Source organism: Monodelphis domestica, chromosome 6, assembly GCF_027887165.1.
Source record: "Monodelphis domestica isolate mMonDom1 chromosome 6, mMonDom1.pri, whole genome shotgun sequence".
NCBI classification, from domain to species: Eukaryota; Metazoa; Chordata; class Mammalia; order Didelphimorphia; family Didelphidae; genus Monodelphis; species Monodelphis domestica.
In genome coordinates this window covers 208,945,779-208,967,202 of record NC_077232.1, presented here as the reverse complement: position 1 = coordinate 208,967,202, position 21,424 = coordinate 208,945,779, and the positions used below count along the sequence as shown (strand labels likewise).

The following is a 21,424-nucleotide window of genomic DNA, read 5'->3' as shown; positions in this document are numbered from 1 at the left end:
CTCAAATGCTACCTTCTACAGGAATCCTGTCTTGGTGCTCCCAATTTCTAATATACTCTCAGAGATTCGTTTGAATAAATCTGAATTTGAATAAATCTGAATGAGGGAAAGCTGCTGTAAAACCACAGGACATGAAAAGAACCCTTTGATGCTGTACAAATAAAAGTCATCTCAATGAGGACCCATGTTCCTGAATCCTTGCACTTCAAGTGAGAAAGGCTATCAGTCCTCTTCCTCCTTTCCCCAAATTCTGGGTTCTAGACAATGCCTAACATCTTTTCTAATGGATATGTGTGGCTGAATGGATCATTGTCCTGGGGCCATTTTTATCTAAAGGGCAAAATTTCCATGTATTTGTAGTTACTCAACTATTTATTATATTTAAATGATTCTTAGTATTTTCAATTACATGAATGTATGGAGTCTTTCATTTTTGTTTTCTATATAGATATTACGTTCCCCCAACATAATATAATTCCTTATAAGAAAGGAAATTGTCATTTCTTGTTACATGCTCATTATCTAGTACAGCTTCCATAATATAGAAAGTACTTAATAAATGCAGATGATCAAATACTAAATTAACTCCTCAATAGTACTTAACATGTGCCTAACATGAATGGTAATGATATAGAAGATAATTAATGAATAACAGTTACTTGTTGGGTTACTTAGGTCTAATTTAATAGAACTTCTTTATTTGAATTTGAAATTGAAGAGATGCCTATCAGTTGGGGAATGGCTCAACTAGATGTGGCATAAGATTGTGGTAGAATACTACTATGTTGTAAGAAATGATGATCAGGTTAATTAAATAAAAACACTGAAAGACCTACATGTAATTATGAAAAGCAAAATGAACAAAACCAAGAAAATATTATAAGCAGCTACACAAATATTGTTTGAAAAATAACTTGTGAATGTCCATTTTTAGAGAAAGAACTTATAAATAGAAACATGAAAGAAATAATTTTAAATGTGTACATATTTATTACATTTATATATACAGATATGTTTGTACATATATACATGCACACATATATGTCAAATGATGCCTTCCCTAGTGCAAGAAAGGGAGGGAGAGAGGGAGATACAAAGGAATACATATAAAAAATTAAATAAATGAATAATAAAAAAAAAAGACTTCAGTAGCTTGAAATTTGGAAAAAGCTTTGGCTTTCTAATTGGATGAGTTATTTATGAGCAGATACTGTATCTTTAGATTTAGAAGAACAAATAACCTTTTATATCTTCTGGCTCACTGATAGATCTTGCAGTTTTCTTTGACTCATCTATAGCTAAAATCCTATATATGATCATTTAATTAATTCTAAGTAAATCAGAGCTTTAAAGAGAGTCATGAAAACATTCCTCAAAATCAAAGCATTAGATTGTGGAAGACATGTATTTACCAGTTCATGCTTTTATATTTAACATAACGATACCTAAGGAATACTCTAATATGTAATATTCAAAGGTAATAATGTAATATAGTGATATATGTAATATTGCATATTGTCACACAGTTTGCAAAGTAGTTTCCTCAGAATATAGTTTCCTCTCAGATAGGTAGCAGGGACCTTGAACCCTGCTTTATAGACAAGGACACTAAGTCTTGTAGAGTTTAAAGGGTGTGCCCAAGGTCAAATAGACAAATCTAGGAGTGAAACCAGATTCTTGTTATCCTGAGTTTAGGGCTTTAAAACCCACTAGAAACAATCGGAGGAAGTTAACTTTAGCAATTGTATTGGGGTCTTACTATACTGTGATAATACATTCATTCAATATCGATTGGGTTAAGACCTTTATTTGTCTTGACTGGTGATGTGTTCCATAATGCACACATTACAAAAAATGCTATTTTATCTCTAATAAAAAAGACCAGAGGCTCACAGAAAGGAGAGCTAGTTAGAGAGGTGATGAAATATGAAACAGCTCCTATCAGGAAAGTGGTAAAAGAAGTAAATTCAATACACGACTGGAATGATGTTCATGCTCAAAGTATAACGTGCAGTTTTGAATTTCACAGTTACTCTCTATTATGCTGACATTTCATGTGTGAAATATTGCATTTCATGGAGTTATTAAATCTACTCCAGCAAAACGATGTTGTTGTCCTTAGATGAAGGGTGATTTCACAAATTCAGCAGATGACTTTACTTTCATCGGCTTTCTTTGAAATAGGTCATTAAGCAGCCTCTCTCAAAACATAAGCAATTTCACAAAATGGAAACGGAGGACCTGGACTATGGTAGTTGTCACTGGTGCATCCCCAGCACCCTGCATAGTGAGTGTTTAATAAATATTGATCCACTTTAATGGTACTTTCCTATAATCAAAGTGCTAGTCTTCTGTGGTCAAAGGTGATCAAGATATTTGGCAGATTTAACTTTAGAACAATTGTTTGTTTAACTAGACCTGGGATTGTATCAGGGTAGGAAGCCAACTCCCTGTGAGAACTACTTCTAACAAAACAAGGTTATAACCACACTATAACTTAGAATTCTCCATAGTTATTTGTGCATACTTCTTCTTCTTCTGAGAGTCAGTTGTTAAATATCTACTGTAAGAATAATTATTTGAAACCATGCCACAAATAAAGGGACCTTTTGGATCTAGAAAAGAGAATACTGGATACATTGAATAGCTGTTAACTATTTGAAGGATTATCATTATTTGGTGCCAGTGACCAGCACTAGGAACTAAGAAGAATTCATAGAGAGAAAGGTTTCAGTTTGAATGAGTCCTGTAACCTCTCCTCCCAACCCCCCATACACACTTTTCTGCTTTCTTTTATATGTGATTTTTTGGATTAATATGTAATATCATTGAGAGTGGGAGCTATCTTTTCTGTTGTTAACAATTGTATTTTCAGCATTTATCCACAGTTCCTGGAATATAGAAAAACTCACTAGAGTGGAAAGGGACCGTAAAATTTATTTAGCCTCTTTCTCTCATTTTCTAGAGGAGGAAATGGAGACTAAATCATACAGGAAGTGAATGGAAAAAAACAGAACCAGAGTCTTTTGAATCTAAGTCACTATCTTTAAATCCATGTAGGCAGATCAGCCTAGCTGAAGTAGCAGGGCATCCTGAGGGAAAAACATGAAGTAGCCTGTATCAGACAAATCAGAACAATACCAACTCAATTCCTTTCTCCCCTCAGGTCTTGATGGGCTCAGCCCAGGATCCAGAATGCAAGAGTCTTTGGAATGGCAAGGCCACAATAATTGTTTCCAGTCCTGCCCAGTCTAGCTCTTGTAGCCATCCCTGAGGGGACTTCCTCATCAAGACAGACACCGGAGCCCCGGGAATGGAAGCATCTCTCAGGCCACTAGTCCTGCTTTCAGCCAAACCCTCACAGTCATTATCTGGGAAAGAAGCTCCTGTTGAGAAACTATCCCTATCAATTGCTAACCAACTACTATATGTAGGGCAATCCAGCACTCTGAAGGAGACATGAGGCATCTACTACCAACCAAGTCACCTTGATGATGACGTCTTCAAAGACCTTACTGGAGATAGTTCAGGAATCTAAACATAAGGATTAGGGGAATAGCAATGCTTTCACAGCCTTGAGCCATGATCCTAGGAAGCAATCCAAGCAGAAATCCATCCTGGTTAACTGCTACCGCATGTGCTACAGTCACAGCTAGTAAAGTTGTCTAAAAAAAGGCATCTCTACAAAGTCCTCCGTGCCACTCTCAAATGGTTCAGCCTAAATATCCTGACAGGATTCTATCAGTGGAAATGGTATTACCAATGGAGATTGCCATCTTCTTTGCAGCTACATCCTACGGACAATGGGACCTTTCCTTCTAACTTGCTTCTGAAACCTCTTTGTGTTGGGTTCACATTAGTTAGTGAGTTCCTGGGGAGTAGGGGGTAGCTTAACTTTTCTCTCTGCAATCCTAATGCTCAAGATATCTATTTGCATAGAGAAAACTCTTGATACATTTTTTATTAATTCATGTATTTTACCCTCACATGTGGCCTAATTTATTCATCTTCTATTTTTTATTTTTTTAGCTTTAAAAAAATAATTTATTTAGTCAATTTAGAATATTATGCATTGGTTACAAGAATCATATTATTTCCCTCCCTCCCCTCCACCCACCCTTCCCACAGCCAACATACACTTTCATTGGGCATTACTTGTGTCCTTGATCAGAACCTATTTCCATGTTGTTGGTGTTTGCATTAGGATGTTCATTTAGAGTCTACATCCCCAGCCATATCCCCTTAATCCATCTTTTAAAAAAAGTTATAGGATCCAAATAATCTAAATTTAAATCTGGAAGGGATCTAAGTAGTCATTTGGTTGAATGCCTTCATATTATAGATGAAACAAATGAGGCTCAGAGGTTATGTGGCTTGTCCAAGGTTAGGTACATGTGGAGTGGCAGAGTGAGGATTTGAGTCGAGTTCCTTTGATGCTACATCTGGTGATCTTTACTCCATACACACAGATGGCCATATGTTTGTATGTAAAAAACAAGAATATGATTTATACATTATAAGAAAATGATAAGTCTTAAGTGAGATTCAAAATGTTTTCATAGCCCAGGACTTCTTTGAATATATAGATAGAATACAAGACTATTTAGTCTTTTTATTTTTTTATTTATTTTTTAGTATTTATTTATTTATTACTATTTATTTATTTTAGTATTCACAAAACAGCTCTTCTTCAGCTATTCCATTTCTACCTCAGAAAGGATGCTTGAGCTCCATACCATTTTTTTCTTTGCTGTGAGAATGTCTCCATACTTAGAGTTACAAAGGAGGCAAGGGTTGGTCAGGGCTGTGTCCATATTACAACCCATGCTAGCTTAGATCAGATAAAATCATATAACCCAAGGATTTAGGATTTGGGAGTGATGAGCATGTGGGCTCAGTTGCTGATTCACAGAGTTCCTACTTGTGTTTGTTATATGACACGGTCAATTTCTAGACCATACTATTTTTATGTTGGAAAGCTGAGGAAGAGCTCATTACTGTGAGAAGGGTGTTTGTCTTCTTAGAAGTTCCAACCTGGATAGGGATTTAGGGAGGCCAAAGGGACAGACACTGAGCCACCTTCCACAATTTCTCAAACAACCTAGAGCCAGTGGAGAATGGAGGACAGTGGAATTCTATGACGTTCTTGCTGCACACAATCGCCCCTGTCATTTGCCTTGAGGAAATGGTTAGTTAGCTTTGCTCAACACAAAACTGGGCATCTAAGAGGAAAGAATTCTGAGATTCTAACAAGCAAGTATTTATTGATGGATTCTGTCTATCATGTCTATAGACTTTTTCTCTCCAGAAAAAAAGAATCAACTTTGGTGTCCTAATGTGAAGACCCTAAATAGTGAAAGTAATTTCTGGGTGTATACAAATTAATTTGGGTTAAAACATGTGACCATAGGATAGTGTATTTTCTTTTCTGTGCTCACTGAGACTGTTTATCTAGCATTTAGCACAGCCTAGCATATAGTAGGTGCCTAAAATTTTTGATTGATTAATAAATTGACTCATCATTTGGACAAGACTCAGGCTTGATGAAACATGTACACATAAGTAGTGAAGGATACACAGATGTTGTGCATGGCCACAGATATTATTTCTACTATTCTTTTACTTATTGTGTCTGCTTTTTTAGTTAACCTTTAGAGCAATGACATTTCAGGAATGGCAACTAAATATATGCCTCAGAGAACATGTAAATGGGTTCAAATTCTCCAAAGGTTGTATAATAATTTAAGAATATCCTAAATGGAATGGTGGTAACATTAAAAGTGAGTGATAACTCTTATCTAGCTTTAGCACTGAGTGACTTTTTAATTAAACAACTTTCTAGCTATTGCCAAGCTATGGTACTAATAGCAATTCATTTTCTGAATGGAGAAGTTTCTTTAATTTTGTTTCTTTTCTTATTATTTATTCCCTTTCTATTTCTCCCTCCTTCTTTCCCTCTTTCATTTATTCCTACTTTCCTTCTTTCCTCTATGCCTCTCTTTTTGTTTGTTTTCTTCTTTCTTCCATCCTTGACTACTTCTTCTTTTAAAAAGTATTTAATAGGTCAAATGCTGCATTTAGGAGATTGAGGCAATGAAATGGACATAGACATCTCATGTTTATTCCAAATTATCTTCTATTGATTTGTGCTAAGAATAATGAAGAAAAGAAATTGCTCAAAGTCATTTGTGAATGAGGTTGATTCCCACTTTATCCATAACAACAACTTGCTGAGTGCCATTGCCTTGGACAGAAGCAGCATATAATTAATTTTATGTACCATACAAGGCAATTGTCAGGGTCTCTTTTAAATATTTTCTGTAGTGCCCTTGAGCATAATTACCAGGTTTTCTGAAGCACATGAATAACATTGCAATTGCTTAAGTTAGACTATATTCACAGCTCTGTGATTATGATTCTGGGCTACTCAAACAAACCACAGTAGGCTCCTCTAGCAGGAAGTCTGATGTGGAATTAGATGAAAAGCATGGCAAAAAGTTTGCTACATTGCCTCATATCACAAAATATAAAACCGTAGTCCAATAGGTCATTGAAGTTTTTCAGGACAAGGGCAACATCTATAGATCTAGGATGGAAGCAGGTGAATTCACTTTAATTCAGCTCATTTCAATGCAGTTCAAGCAAACAACACAGAGACTTTGATAAATGTTACTTTCCTTCCTTAAGCAAAATAGACAAATGATCCACACCTGATATGTGCACACATCTACTTTTCAGTCCTTTCTAAAGGAAGCAGGTACATTTTATTTTATCATCATGTCTATGGAATCAAGATGGGCTATTCATGGTATTGATCTAAATTCTGGTATCTTCTTGTGCTATGGTCTTTTATATTTTTATTACTATTTTGTAGTCAATAACTTTTTTGTTCAGGGCAGATCCAATACACAGTTCAGGGCAGGAACCAATACATAGTATTGATTCCAAGATGGAAGGTAAGGGTTTTTAAAACAAAACAAAACAAAAAAAAAACAAACAGAAAACATGATTTGTCTCAGTTTCCTTATTGGAAAAACTGAGCTGGAGAAGGAAATGCAAAACCACTCATATCTTTGCCAAAATAACCTCAAATGGGAACACAAAGAGTTGAATATGACTGAAAAAAGAACTGAACAAGAACAAATTCTGAAAACTTTCTTCATGCCCTAGCCTCACAGTGTTACAGGGGAAGATGGAATTCAGACACAATTTGAACATACGTAGACCAAGAAATAGGGAGGAAATCTCACCATCTAGAAGCAAAAAGCAGGACACTAGTCAAAGTCCTTCATGGGAAGATTGATGCCAAAGCAGTCCTATGACACTTTTGATTTAAACCAAAATGAGTACATCAACCAATCATGACCTTTCCTTTTCCTTTCCCTTAAATGATTGAGTGCTGCATTCCAAAACCAGTGAATTATATCTTGAGTCAATTCTAGAAAACAAATGCTGGAGGTCCAATAGACCTTTCTTTGCGTCTGATGCTAATTTCACCTACTTGTAGAGTAGTTTTTAGAAAAACAAATTAATTCTTCCAGGCCACTAGGATGCCATTTACTAAGGGTATCATTCATCTAAATCTATATATCTGCCAAAGCTAAGTTTAAATATCTTCCTGAGAAAGTTTCCTGGTTCTTTCAGTCTATGTTGATTCCTCTTTTTTTCTGAATTCTGTGGAAAGGAAACAAGACTGACAGTTTGTGGGGGAAGGGGCAACTGGGAGTGGCAGTTGGGTCTTGTGACTAGCACTTCCTTCCTGCCAAGAGTGGTAGTTGGGTATTGTGACTAGCACTTCCTTCCTGCCAGGTTGGATCTTGCTTCCTGGGGTTGGAGGAGAGAGGAGCTTGTTCAGCCCAGTCTGGAGTGGCATGCACTTCTTGGTTCAGCTAGAAGACACAGGCTTCTGAAAGTCAGATCTGTTCTTGTTTGCTTTCTGTGTACTGCTAAGATTCTGAATTAGGCAAAACTGGACTGATATAGAGTAGACTGAAGTGGGAAAACCCTCCGCCATCCTCTAGGGCCTAGCTCTATACTCTGAAACTAAGGAAAAACTCCAATCCCAACTGATTATTAAACTTTATATTATTTGAATTCGCAGTCAGATAAGTGGACGATCTTTCTAGTCATAGAGGGAGCCGAACTTCAGTTCAGTCATTCCAGGACAAACAGTCCTTATCAGACCCCTGCTGTTTCCTCTCAGCAGGGGGCATCTCCCTCCCTTGCCTCACCAAGCAATATACCCTCTCTCCCCTCTCTCCTCCATACCCCATACAAACCTCCCATTTATCCCCTGTTTTCCAATTCCTATTTCCTTTCCCAACAAATATTACAATTCTTAAAGTACCTATATTTGAAAGGGAAAAGTTTAGTATTAGTATTTCCTAATGCCTTCTTAATGGCAGGGAACATGCCTTATTTTCTTTTTCTTTTAATACTCCATTCTATTAAACATAGTCCTGAGTATGGAACCATAGGTTCACAGTTTTAGACCGGGGAAGGAAAAAAAAAGATCAACTTATCCAATGTCCTTGTTTTAAAGAATAAGAACTGGAGTTTGTCTTTTGCCTAAAGTCAAACAGATATTAAGTGGCAGTTCGATTCTAACGATCACAAAGTCCAAATTTAGCTTTCTTACTACTCTATCACTATCTGTACCATCTATCTTAATTCCTACAGTTCTAGTCCATGTCATTTTCATCTTATACCTTGACCACTGCAATAACATTTGTTAACAGCATTCCCTTCTCAGCCTCATTTTACATATATATATATATATATGTGTGTGTGTGTGTGTGTGTGTGCTATATGTGTATAGCTATCAATAGTTTTTCACTCTATACTCATTGAAAAACTAATATTTATAAAAATATATTTATTCATATAAATATATAAAGTTCAGAATTTGCCAATGACATCTTCATATTGAAATGCACTTTTCCATTAATAAACTTGATTATTTGAGAGATAACGTGGCATAGCAGATGGACATAGCTGCTGAACCAGAAAATATAGGTTCAAATTCTGCATCGTGTACCTACTTTTTGACCCATGCTGGTGTATAGTTGAAAAATCTTGAACCCCAGGACTTTGTTCCCCAGAAGTCCTTTTGTATTTACCAGCATCCTTTTCCCTTCATTTACATGTGTCTTTAGGTGATTGTTTATAAATTTCTGGGACTCCTCCCTCTTTCTCTTCTTTATCAAGATTGTGGCTAGAGTTAATTAGCTCCCTTTTAACTCTAGTTTTTATTTTAATAAATCTTATAAATATAAAACTTGAGTTATTGTATATTAATTTTAACTCTCACACTGGTGATTGAACATCATTTGCTATTTGGCTAGCTACACTACTATGGACAACATTAATGTTCTCCAGAATATCCTCATGCTCTGAAGTCAAATCAACACTATATGTTCTATGTCTTCAACACCCCATGTCACTTGAGCTCCTCTCCTCTTCTGATTAAAGAGATTGGAGGGCGTATAGTGGAGAAATCCTCCCAGAACCTTCATTTAATATTTAAATATTTACAAATTTAAATAGTGGACATCTCAGCATCTCTCATGTAGCTTCTGGGCACTGGACTTCATCATGTCCTTGTGCTATATACCTTCTCTCATTCCTCCAACCCCCTCCCCAACTTTTCAGTTTCTTTTTTATGTGTTTTCTTCCCATATTAGATGGTGAGTTCCTTGAAGGCAGAGACCATCTTTCAATTTTTGTTTTCCTAGTACTTAGTATAGTTCCTAGCATATAAAATGTAATTAATATATGTTTAACAACTGACTAATTGACAACATGTCAGTACCATAGGCAACTCTTCAAAACTACAAATTGTATAGAAGGTACTAAGCTACATTGGTAGATGGAGTTTCCTATGCTTCACAGGTATTGGTCCCCTCCCCACAAAAAAATGATCAAATATAAAAAGGGAAATTAAATACTAAAATTTCCTCTTGATTATGGCACTCCCTTTATCAAATATCTTCCCAGGGTTCTCTGTTGTCTAAAGCAGATATTAAGATTTAAATGTTTCCTCAGGCTTACACAGATCCATAATACTTTTGAGGGCTGCCTTAACCAGATTAAATGTAATTAGGAAATATTTAAGGAAATAAATAAAAATATGAAAAAAATGTAGATAGAATACAATTAAATATGCTACTATTTGTTTTTCTAAATCAATATGTGCCCACAGGGTCTTTATGTATGATATAGTAGCTCTTGCATTTATTTTCATTTGACTTTTTATTATATTTTACCAGATAGCATATACATACAATATTTAATAACAATTTTCTAACATTTTACAATCCATGTTCACTCCCTCCTTCTTAAAATTTCCTCCTTCCCTGAGATTGGAGGCAAAATGACTAGGTTACACATATACTATCATGCATTACATATTTATTCATGATATAAAAGCCATATAACTTTTATACCAGAGATACATTCACAAAGGAAAGGAAGGGGAAAACGGAATGCTTCAATTTGCATTCAGTCTCCAGCAGTTCCTTCTATGGCAGTGTGGAGTTTTTTTGTCATGGGTCCTCTGAAGTTTTCTTGGATCTTTGCCTTGTTGATAATAGTGAATCATTCACAGTTGATCATCCCACATTATTGCTATGACTATGTTCAATGTTCCCCTGGGTCTGCTCACTTCAGTGTATCACTTCATGTAAATCTTTTCAACTTTTACTTATTTATTCATTGATTCACTTATTGTTTGTTCTTTAGTTAGTGTGAGTTTCCCCTTCTTGACCTACAGAATGAAGTGTGGTATTCAAGCTTTTCCACTGTAAGCTCACCTTACCTGGCTAATATCAGCTTAGTCTTTCCTCCCATTAACCCTTTATCTTCCAACATCAGAACTAATCCATATTGTTTGCCTGCCTAGAATTCATCAATTTTCTGCTCCTTTTCTTTAAATCCTACTAGCTCTTTAGACCAGAATAATCATCATCCAGAGGTCAAATCTAGGCTCAGACACTTACTAGCTGTGTGACCCTAGGCAAGTCCCTTAACTCTTTCATATTCAGTTTCCTTATCTGAAAAATGTATCAGAGAAGGAAATGACTAACTACTCTAGTATCTCTGCCAAGAAAACCCCAAATGACATCATCAAGGGTGAGACATGACCAACACCACTGAACAATACTAACAACAATTCTTTGAACATAGCTGAAGTTCTATCTCTTTTATAAGTCTTCTCAAACTAGAGATATACATATTAATCTCTATTTATACTGAACTCTCATAGAGTGTCCTTATCAAAGTCATTCTGTCTCTTAATCATCGAAGTCGGTAAAACTATTACTTTACTGTTCCATCCTGTCTCCCTTTTGAGAGCCAAAACTTTAGGAAGGATAAATCCATGGTGTGGAGAAGGGCTTTTATTAGTCAATCAACTTTCTTCTCTTCTATGACTGCCTTCCTCAAAATCTTTTGCCACTACCACCTCCCATAACTACCTGATGCCCAGGTGATTATCTACTCCTCACGAGGTCACTCTTTGAAATCATTAGATGTCCAGGTCTCCCTTATCCTTGCATCATTGCATGTATATTGACTGATCTCAAGAGAATCTCCCATTCTAGAGTTCAAATAAATGTGTTCCAGGCAAAAGAATACCCTGTTAAAACTCTGTCTTAAGTTCCCAAAGGGCAGAAACCACATCTTAATCTTCTCCCTCACATCCTTCCTTTTCTACTCCTCCATAAATACACAGTGTATTTACTGGGCATATCATAGACACTCACTAAGTGTATATATATATACAATATATAAAAATACTCATTAAGTATACATACTTAATGAATGCATATAAATTAAAATTTTGGAGAGGAAGCAACCTATGGATATTTAGACAGAACATAAACATAGATTCTTCTTTGCTAAATTGAAACAATCAATTGCAATAATCAAATTTGTAATCTCTGTGCTTAGCCTAAAGTACTGTAGGAACTAAATATATTTTTTTGCTTACTGTTTCCACTTTAAGTCAATTGGTCTAATTATTTAAAAATATTGCCATTACCATTAATAATTAACACAAATGTAGCTTTTTATAATTACAGCTCTCAGATGAATGGTCAGTTATTTTTTTTCCTAATAGATTGGCATTTGCCACTTCAAGGAACTAATATATCTCATGTTAGGACATATAGACTCTGTATACAATCATGGAACATACAAAGAGTCTTTATGGTTTCTAAATATTCTCTTAAATTTGGGGGACTTGTTCTCTTTCCATGCTTGTTTTTCTGTTAGTCTTATCTTTTCTGCTACTTACTTCAACTGCAAAAAGTGTCTCAATATCTCTTTCATATCTACTTGCCAAGGCCCCCTCCCAATTTTGGATTTTTAAAGAAAAATCTAACTACAAATAAATAAGTACGGCCAGGAAAAAAAAAAAAAGGTGCAACTTTATGATTTCTTTTTTCTGAGGTTGAAGGAATTCATCAGAAACTTCAGGAAAGGTTGAAGCCATAACTAGTGTGATTCACAACTTTTATTGAATCAGGGTGTGTAAAGTTCAAGCAATGCAGTCTTGTGATTATAAAAAGCAATCTGGAGTGTGAACAACCTTTTAACAATATTTGTTCAGTAAGTCAGAGTGCTGATAAACAATCAAAGTTAGATTTCTTGGTCAGAACAGTTTCTGTGGGGAATGACTCCCTCACCCTTCAAAAAGAAAAAAAAAATAAAGTTTCATAAAGGAGGCTATGTACTACCTTCCTTTATGAAGTGACTCTTCTCCTTCATAAGATCTACTTCAGGGAATGCTCATTCCTAGACAAAATGCTTTAGGGTGGTTGGATTTAGTGAGTGATTTTCTTTTTCTTTTGTATTTACTCCATCCGAAGTACAGGAACATGTGTATATTAGCTCTTAAAATACTAATCTTAAGTGTTTACTGTCGAAAGTTAGTCATGGGCTAACCTCACATTTTAATTTTCTATTTTGGAAGAGTTTTAGAGAAGCAAACAAATCTTTGTCTAATATATAATGCAGTGAAAAAAGTACAGTTAAATTGTCTCACCTTACCCCAAAATATTAATAACTAACATTTAGTGCTTACGTTTCAGGCACTGTATTAAATATTTTATAACTGATATCTTATTTGATCTTCATAGTGATGCAGGATGTGGGTCCTATTATTATCCCCATTTTATAGAGCAGACAAACAAAGTTTACCTTAATAACTTACCCAGTAAATGTTGGTGATCAGATATGAGCTCAGGTCTTCCTAACCTCAAGCCCTGCTTTCCATTCATTGTGCCACTTAACTGCTTTTTAAATTAATTGTATTTTCTTATTTTTCTAGGCTTAAAATTTCTCTTTTATAAAATGGGATTGTTAGACTATATGACTTCTAAGGGACCACACTGCTGAAAATCCATAATTTTATGGATTCTATTATGGATTCTATGATGGATTCTATTATCATGACCCCTTTTTGACTATAATTTGGATATATTTTCAAAATTATCTGAAGAGTTCTTTTGATAAATTGGCATACTAATATGAATCTAGCAGTATGTAGTACTGAATATGCAGTATGAATTATCCACAAATAATTAGGCTTGAGTAGTCAGAGATGAGGGAAGAAAAAACTCCAACAATATCCTTCTCCAAATTATATCAATTGCCAAGCTAGCTCAAATGATCTAATTCTCTCTCCTGCTTTCTAGTGAAATGTAATGACCACAGAATTAACAAAGAAGTAATAAAAAAAAATCATTGTCTGTCTGGGAAAGTAAAGTCCAAAAATAGACTCAAGTTTCCTAAACATACAATAATGGAAATATGTATATTATAGGCAGCCATTTAAACTTAGTTTGACTGGAGAAATGGAAATAGTAAAGAAAATTCTAAAGGGAGGAATGCTTTGCAAGTAAGCTGAGATGACAGTGCAGCAATAGTAACTCCACAGAAATAGTTTAAAAATGTGATGTTAAGTCATAATACTATTAAAATAATCTCATTCTCAAAAAATGCATTCCTTAAAAGCTAGGTTTTTTTTTTAATTAGTGTCAATATTGATTAAAAATAAATTCATGGGGGGTAGCTTGGTGGCTCAGTGAAATTAAGAACCAGGTCTAGAAATAGGAGGTCCAGAGTACAAATCTGACCTCAGACACTCCCAGCTTTGTGATCCAAGCAAGTCACCCAACTTCCTTGCCCAGCCCTTATCATTCTTCTGCCTTGCAACCAATACATATTATTGATTTTAAGACAGAAGGTAAGGGTTTAAAAAATTACATATTTGTGGAAATAGGATAGCCAAATGAATTTTGTATGAAATATCAAGGTTCAATTTCTGCCTCTAACCTTTTCTATCTGTTTTATAGGCCTAAGTCTTAATCTCTCTGATTCGCAGAGTTCTCATCTAAAAATGAGTAAACTAATATTTTAGTACTCAGTTCATATGATTAATGTGAGGTTCAAATGAAAGAACATATGGAAATATATTGGCAACCTTAATACATATGTAAATGTCAGTGATTATTTATCTATTTAATTGCTTCTTAAATGTAGACTTGTACACTTTTTGGTAGATAAATTATGACTATGTTTGATCCAAGTAAAGAACTTTAGATTTCTAAAATTAGTCAAATTAATCAGATAATTGTTCATTTGTTTGTGGGCAAGGGGCATTAGGTTTTCCAGAAAATTTGTCATGGTTACATGAAATGTCATCTATAATTATTATAAGACATACAGAGGATGCAATATTAACTTCAAATTTATATCATCATTCCATAATAGTTCTGATCATTATAATACGCTATTAGAAAACCAGTAAATTTTAAGCTTGTCTACATCCTCATCTCAATGTTAGGCTTGAAATAAAATACAAGTCTCTTTTGATTAATATTCTTTAATTCAGTGAATCTATGGTTATGAACCAGGTATAAGGATTGGACTAGATGATCCTTAAGGTTCTTCCAAATCTTAAACGTTTCATGAATTTTAGCACTGGAAGGGACCTTAGAAACCACTTATTTCTATCCCATCTATTTTTATAGATGTATTCCTTAAAACAGACGCATAATAATTTGATGCATTTTTGATAAGGAAACTGATGCTCACATAGGCACAGAAGAGCTAGTATCTTCACCTTAGTCCTCTGATTCCCAAATTAGTATGTTTTCTACTATATGTAAGCAAATTAATTCCAAATATATAGCAACCAAGAACCAGAAAACTGCAGTTAAATTTTTCTATTGAACTTCTAAATGGAGGTCATGTTTTTATCAATCATCCAGAGTTAGCAACTGGGATCTCAAAAAAAATTCAGAATGTGCCACGAAAATACTATATATTTATACTACATAATGCCACTACTATATATCATATTTACATGTTGCATACAATAATGAATTATATCATCTATATATAATTTGATGTATCTCTATCTCTATCATATATATAATTTGATGTATCTATATCTAGTATATATTTCAGAAAATATATATGCTATATGATTATACTTACATAGTCTGCAGAAAACATTTTGATGTTTGAGGCTAACTTCTGTCTTGCTCAGAGAATTAGCTAGAAGGAAAAGCAATCAGTTGCTGTAGCAAAAATTTATTTCAGTACTGCTGGTGTTAAAAGGAACTGACAAGCTAGAATAGCCAATCAAATTTAGGTGTTTCTACCATTCAAATTAGTCTCTGTGGTAACAATGAAGTACTGGTACAGTATGTCCCCAGATGCAATATTTATACTATGCCATTAATCATAAACCAGTAGATGGAATTATTGCCTTAAACAAATAGAAGCATTGATTGCACACCCAGAAGTATGTTGATTCAAGAAAAATGAGGGAATGGACCAATGAAAGAAGCAAAATCCTCTGAAAAATATGATGCTATAGTCAAAGCTGAGATGATTAACCAATAGGACAATGATTAACCTGCCTTAACATAGTCAGCATTTGGGGTCTGTATATCACATTATTTCAAAATATCACAGGTAAAATGGCAATTGTTAGTTTGTGAACAATAAGATGAAATATTCTGCAATCTATCATTTGCTAATGATGACTTTCTTTTTTAAGGAGGAGGAATGTTGGAGTAAAATATGTTGATGTAAAAAAATAAGCCTTGTAAAAACATTAAAAATGGAAAAAAATTACGGAAAGTCATTGTGTCAGCAAACATTAATGAATGCTTCCTGTGAGTTTTGAACCATGGTAGGTTCTGAATGGTGATCTCACCAGCACATATAGTAGAGGATCAATTCTCATCCTTACATAGATGATTTACAGATTTATATTTTCAACTCTAATATCTATCTTGAACTCTTGTCCCACCAGTTGACCATTGGACATAACTGCTTCTATTGGCATGTCCTTTTTCTTCTTAATATCTTCCTATTTACCACTTTGCCCCTCCAAATACCCCTCTTTGTAATAAGGTAACCCCAATTCTTCCTTTCAGATTATATTCACAACCTTAGAGTCTTCATGACTTTCCTTCTCTCTCAACTTCTATTTCCAGGCAGTTGCCAAATTTTTTCCTCATTCACAATGTCTCTGAGCCATCATCTTCTCTTTTCTCACATGCCCACTGCCCTTGTTCAGATCTTTTGGACTGTTATAAGAGAGAGCTATTTGCTTTCTATTATTCTGGTTTCAGTGCTCTCTAATATATTCTCCACAAAGCTTCAGTCACTTTAGTCTAAAACCACACTTTCCTACCTCCTGGATTCTGTCCTGTCATCATTCTTTTTCACAGGATGTGTCTTGTACCTGAAATGTACTGTCTGCACCTCTGCCTCTTAAAACGTCCAACTCACTTGAAAGCTCAGAGGAGACGATGCCTCCTGTATTATATCTGGCCTGATTTTCCCCAGTTGTTACCATTTTCTCCCTTCTTTAATTCTCTAGTATTTACTGCCTAACTTCCACTTTCTTTGTCCCCTAATCTGTACAGGCATATAGGTAGCATTGTGGATAGAATCCTGAATTTGAAAATAGAATAAAAAAGTCAAATTCAGCTTCAGAAGCTTAATAGCTTTATGACCCTGCTTGGTTAACTCAACATCTACCCGTCTTAGTTTAATTTGCAAGTTTTAAAGAGGTATAAAATATGATTATTTTTATTAATCTTTATGTTGCAGCTCCTCAGAAGACTATAAACACTTGGAAAGTGGGGACTATTTTATTGTGCTCTGTGTATTCCCAGTGCCTAGAATGGCACTTCATCTTATCCTGTGTAGTTTCAGACCCTCCATTCCACTATGCAAGATTATTCATGTTATTCTCTCTAGGCTTCATTGCCTTCTTGGAGAACTGACAGTTGCGCCCCTGTAAAACCTGAGCTGTAATTGATAAGCATTGAACTATGTTTGGACCACTCTCAGGCAAACATGCATATTCAGATCATAGTTTTGCAATGCCATCCTTCCCAGGAATCTTCAACTGCTCTTGGACCCTTTAACCTTTTCCCAAATCTATCTCTGAGAACAATCAGCAAATCTATACTCGTATGCCTTACAAGGATATTAATCAATTGCTCCATTCACCATTCTCCTTGACTTCTCTGTCCAAAATACTCTTCCCTGGTGAATAATGCCCTAATAGTGTTGTCTTACCCTATTAGAATGCATGTTCCTTCTGTGGTCTGTCTTGCTGGCTAGTAATTGTACCCCAAACACTACAGTGCCTGGCTCATATTAAGTGTTTAATAAATGCTTTTTTCATTCCTATATGACACTTTATAAATGCCCTGTGGTTTTGAGTGGATTATTCAGCATCCCAAATAGCTACATCTTATCATGTGTATTGAAGAGGAAAATTAAAATTGACATCAGGAGCAGTTTTGTATGTAAAACAACACAGAATACAGGACAGAAATCAACTGTATGCCTACAAGGCAGCAATGTGCATCAGAGGCTAACCCTGCTATTTAGTCATAACCTCCATCAAACTCTTAAGTCCATGTGAAATGAAAAATGATTCTGACCTTCCCTTCTTTTGTATCAATAGAAACTATGAGGACAAATAAGTCACTTTAATTATTTTCCCATTTCCTTGTGAAAAAGTAGTTTAATTTGAAGGCAAAGTGAAAAGGGAGTTAAAGTAAAAGTATTCCCTACATTTCCTTGACAATGAGATCTTTGGTATCAGTTACCTTTATTTATTTAAAATAAATTTTACCTTGCTGAAGTAAATTTCAAGTATTTCTTTAGAGACTGGGCATCAATGAACTATTGAAATTAGATGTTAAGAGAGAGATCTAAACATCATCATTGTTCCAATATTTAATGAATATTCAGAATCAATATAATAAACATTGTATTAGTAGAGAAGTTACATGTGCCTATAAACATGAATAGTATAATAACATAATTCTCACTAATATTTATTAAATCACCAAGTGATTAAAAAATAAGGAGAATTAATTTCCAAACAACATGGAAGGAAAAGTGCCTTATAAGGAGAAAGGCCCCCCAAATACTTCTAAGTAAATAAATAATTAAAAGAAACAAAATAGTTAAAGAAATAACACAAAATAAGAAATGATGACTATGAAGAATTAAGAGGAACTTGCCGTCACTCAAAAGAAGCCTAACTCAGAATAACTGAAAAGCCAATAAAGATCTTAGAGACCAAATCATAAAGCACACATCCCTAATGGAAGAGAGATGAATGATTAGTAGGATTGAATGATATACACATTTTTTCATATTTGATTAAGACTGATAAACATTGAAGGTTTTGAATTAATTGTTTCCATTGTTATTAAAACTGAAGGAGGATCAGTGGGGTATATTTTTTTTTATCTCTCTTCCCACAATGATTATGAGAGAAGATAACGTCACAAGATTCCAATAAAAATGTTAAAAAATAAAAAAAAATGTTAAAAAGGCAAATGCAAAAGTTAATTAGGAAATTAAAGAGAATTGAGACAATTAAAAATACTAATGAGCAAGTGAATTGATTAAAGTAACAGAAATAGTAAAGATGGAAAAGAAACAATGCAAGAAAGAGTCTATTCTATTCCATTGCACTATTTCCCAACCAGTACCAGATTATTTTGATGGATGCCCTTTAAAATGCAGTTTGAGATCTAGTACAATTAAACCATCTTCCTTTATATATTGTTTTCATTATTCTCCTTGGTATTTTAGAATATCATTATTATTTATTCTACTTATGTGAAATATGTATATGTTTATGTGAATAACCTTAAAATATAGAAAAGAATAAACATTAGAAAAATTAAAAATGTAAAATTTAATATTGGTAAAGTTTCATAGAAACATACATTCTAAAACATGTTTTTTTGGAATGGTGGACAGATGCAGATATGTTGAATAAAAATCTAGAATTATCTGATGAATCCTAAGACTGCTTATTATCAGACTCCCACATGAGCCTGTTTTTAAAGACTGGGCATCAATCTGTTGTGAAAGGTATTTTATTGATTCTAGAAATGAAGGGAACTTTTTAGGCCCAATCCTAATATTATTCATGGCAGAGTTTTGACCTGCACACTTTCTAACCTGGACCCATCTTAGATTCATCCCAACTTGGGCGACCTGATGTTCTCCACTTCCCAAGATACTAACTGTATTTTTTTAAAATTTAAAACCCTTACCTTCCATCTTAAAATCAATACTGTGTATTGGATCCAAGGCAGAAGAGTGGTAAGGGCTAGGCAATGGGGGTCAAGTGACTTGCCCAGGGTCACACAGTGTCTGAGGAAGTGTCTGAGGTCAGATTTAAACCTAGGACCTCCCATCTCTAAGCCTGGCTCTCAATCTACTGTGCCACCCAGCTTCCCCCTTACTAACTGTATTGATGCAATTAATGCAAACATAATATTGGCTCAGCTCATTCATTCAAGCTGAGAACTTTTTGAAAAAGAGACCTACTATTCTCAATCTCTCTTGTAGGTGGTATTCCAGGTATGTGCCACTGTATGTAGCTGACTATACATTTTCATTATACATTCACTATAAATTCTTTAGCCTCAAAATATTAAGTGGTAAAATCTATGCAAAAATATTCACACCTTTACAAAATATTAATTTGCATAATTATAAGTAATAAAAAATAAGCTAAGAGCAAAGCATGTATCTGGCACTGTAAAATAATAAAAATATAAATACAAAAATATTTAGATATTTAAAGTAAAATAAAGCAAGATTTGAAGCAACAGAATTGTATACTATACAGTGGTAACTACAACTCTTTAAATATGGAAAAATATATTTATACATACCTAATAGATAAAAAGCAAAGATAGCAGCATTAGGCTTTTGGTCACAGAACAACTATCTATATTTCTAAGTTATCTCTTCATTTTTGGTTCTCATTGTATCAATTTAATTTAAATTTTTTCTTAAGATTTTATTCCTCAATTTACATTTTTATTTGTTTAGTTGGCCTTTACTGATAGTTGTCATTTGTGATAACATTTTTGGAAAATAAAAATAAAGCCCTGATATTAAGCTATCTAAGAACTTACCAACACAATCATCCAATAACCAGATAAATTTAAAAATGAAGTTTTGTGAGATATTAAAAATATCTGTATAGTGTCTTTGCACAAGATCATTTCTAGCATCAGCTTGGTATTTCACTGCATAAGGTCTTAACAGGGCTTAAAAGGTTTCCCTTTCATCCTAAAAGCTGTAAGAAGCTATTAAAGGTATATGAGTCAAGAAGTAACATGGTAAGAAGTGTTTGCTGGAGTATTTAGTTTGACAGCTCAGTGAAGAATAGATTGGAAAAGGAAGGAACTGGAGGGAAAGAAAACCTGTTAAGAGCTTATTATAGTGGTCCAGGCAAGGCTGGAATAGAAGGACTGACTTGTTATAAAATGGATTGGGGGAGGGAGGAAAAGGGGGTTAGGATAGAGCATCTTATTGATGACAGCAACAAATCTTGTGCAGGAGGCATCTTGGTGGCACAATTACTAGAGTAACGGGATTAAAATCGGGAATTCAATAGAGCACTGGACATGCAGTCAGGAAGATGTGTGTTAGTTTCCTACCCCAGACACTGACTAGCTATGTGACCCATTTTCCATATCTCAAAAAATGAGGATGATAATAGTACCTACCTCCCAGAATTATTGTGATAATAAAATGAGATAATATGTGTAAAGAATTTGCAAAGCTGACCTCAAATCTGGCTTTTAGACAACTTTTGGAATTCAAGGCAAATCATTTAATTTCTGTTTGCCTCAGTTACCTCAGGTGTAAAATGAGAGTAATAATATCATCTACTTCACTGGGTATTAGTGAAGGTCAAATTAGATCATATTTCTAAAGTGTTTATTAGCTCATGGGCACATATTAGTTACTATATAAATGCTTATTTCCCTTCTTTGTTACTTCTTTTATTCTGAAGGCCAGGAGTTCATATGAGATTCTTTCTAAGAGGAAACATGACTTT

General features: G+C 34.4%; 1 protein-coding gene across 1 annotated transcript in view; it reads right to left on the bottom strand.

The window, feature by feature from the left end:
• Positions 1-16,879, bottom strand: part of ANXA10 (annexin A10) — a 99,378-nt gene extending 82,499 nt beyond the window's left edge. Inside the window, exon 1 of the mRNA XM_056803814.1 lies at positions 16,766-16,879. Within this exon, the coding sequence (XP_056659792.1) occupies positions 16,766-16,879 (114 nt within the window). The remainder of the gene's footprint in view (positions 1-16,765) is intronic.
• Between the last annotated feature and the right edge of the window lie 4,545 nt (positions 16,880-21,424).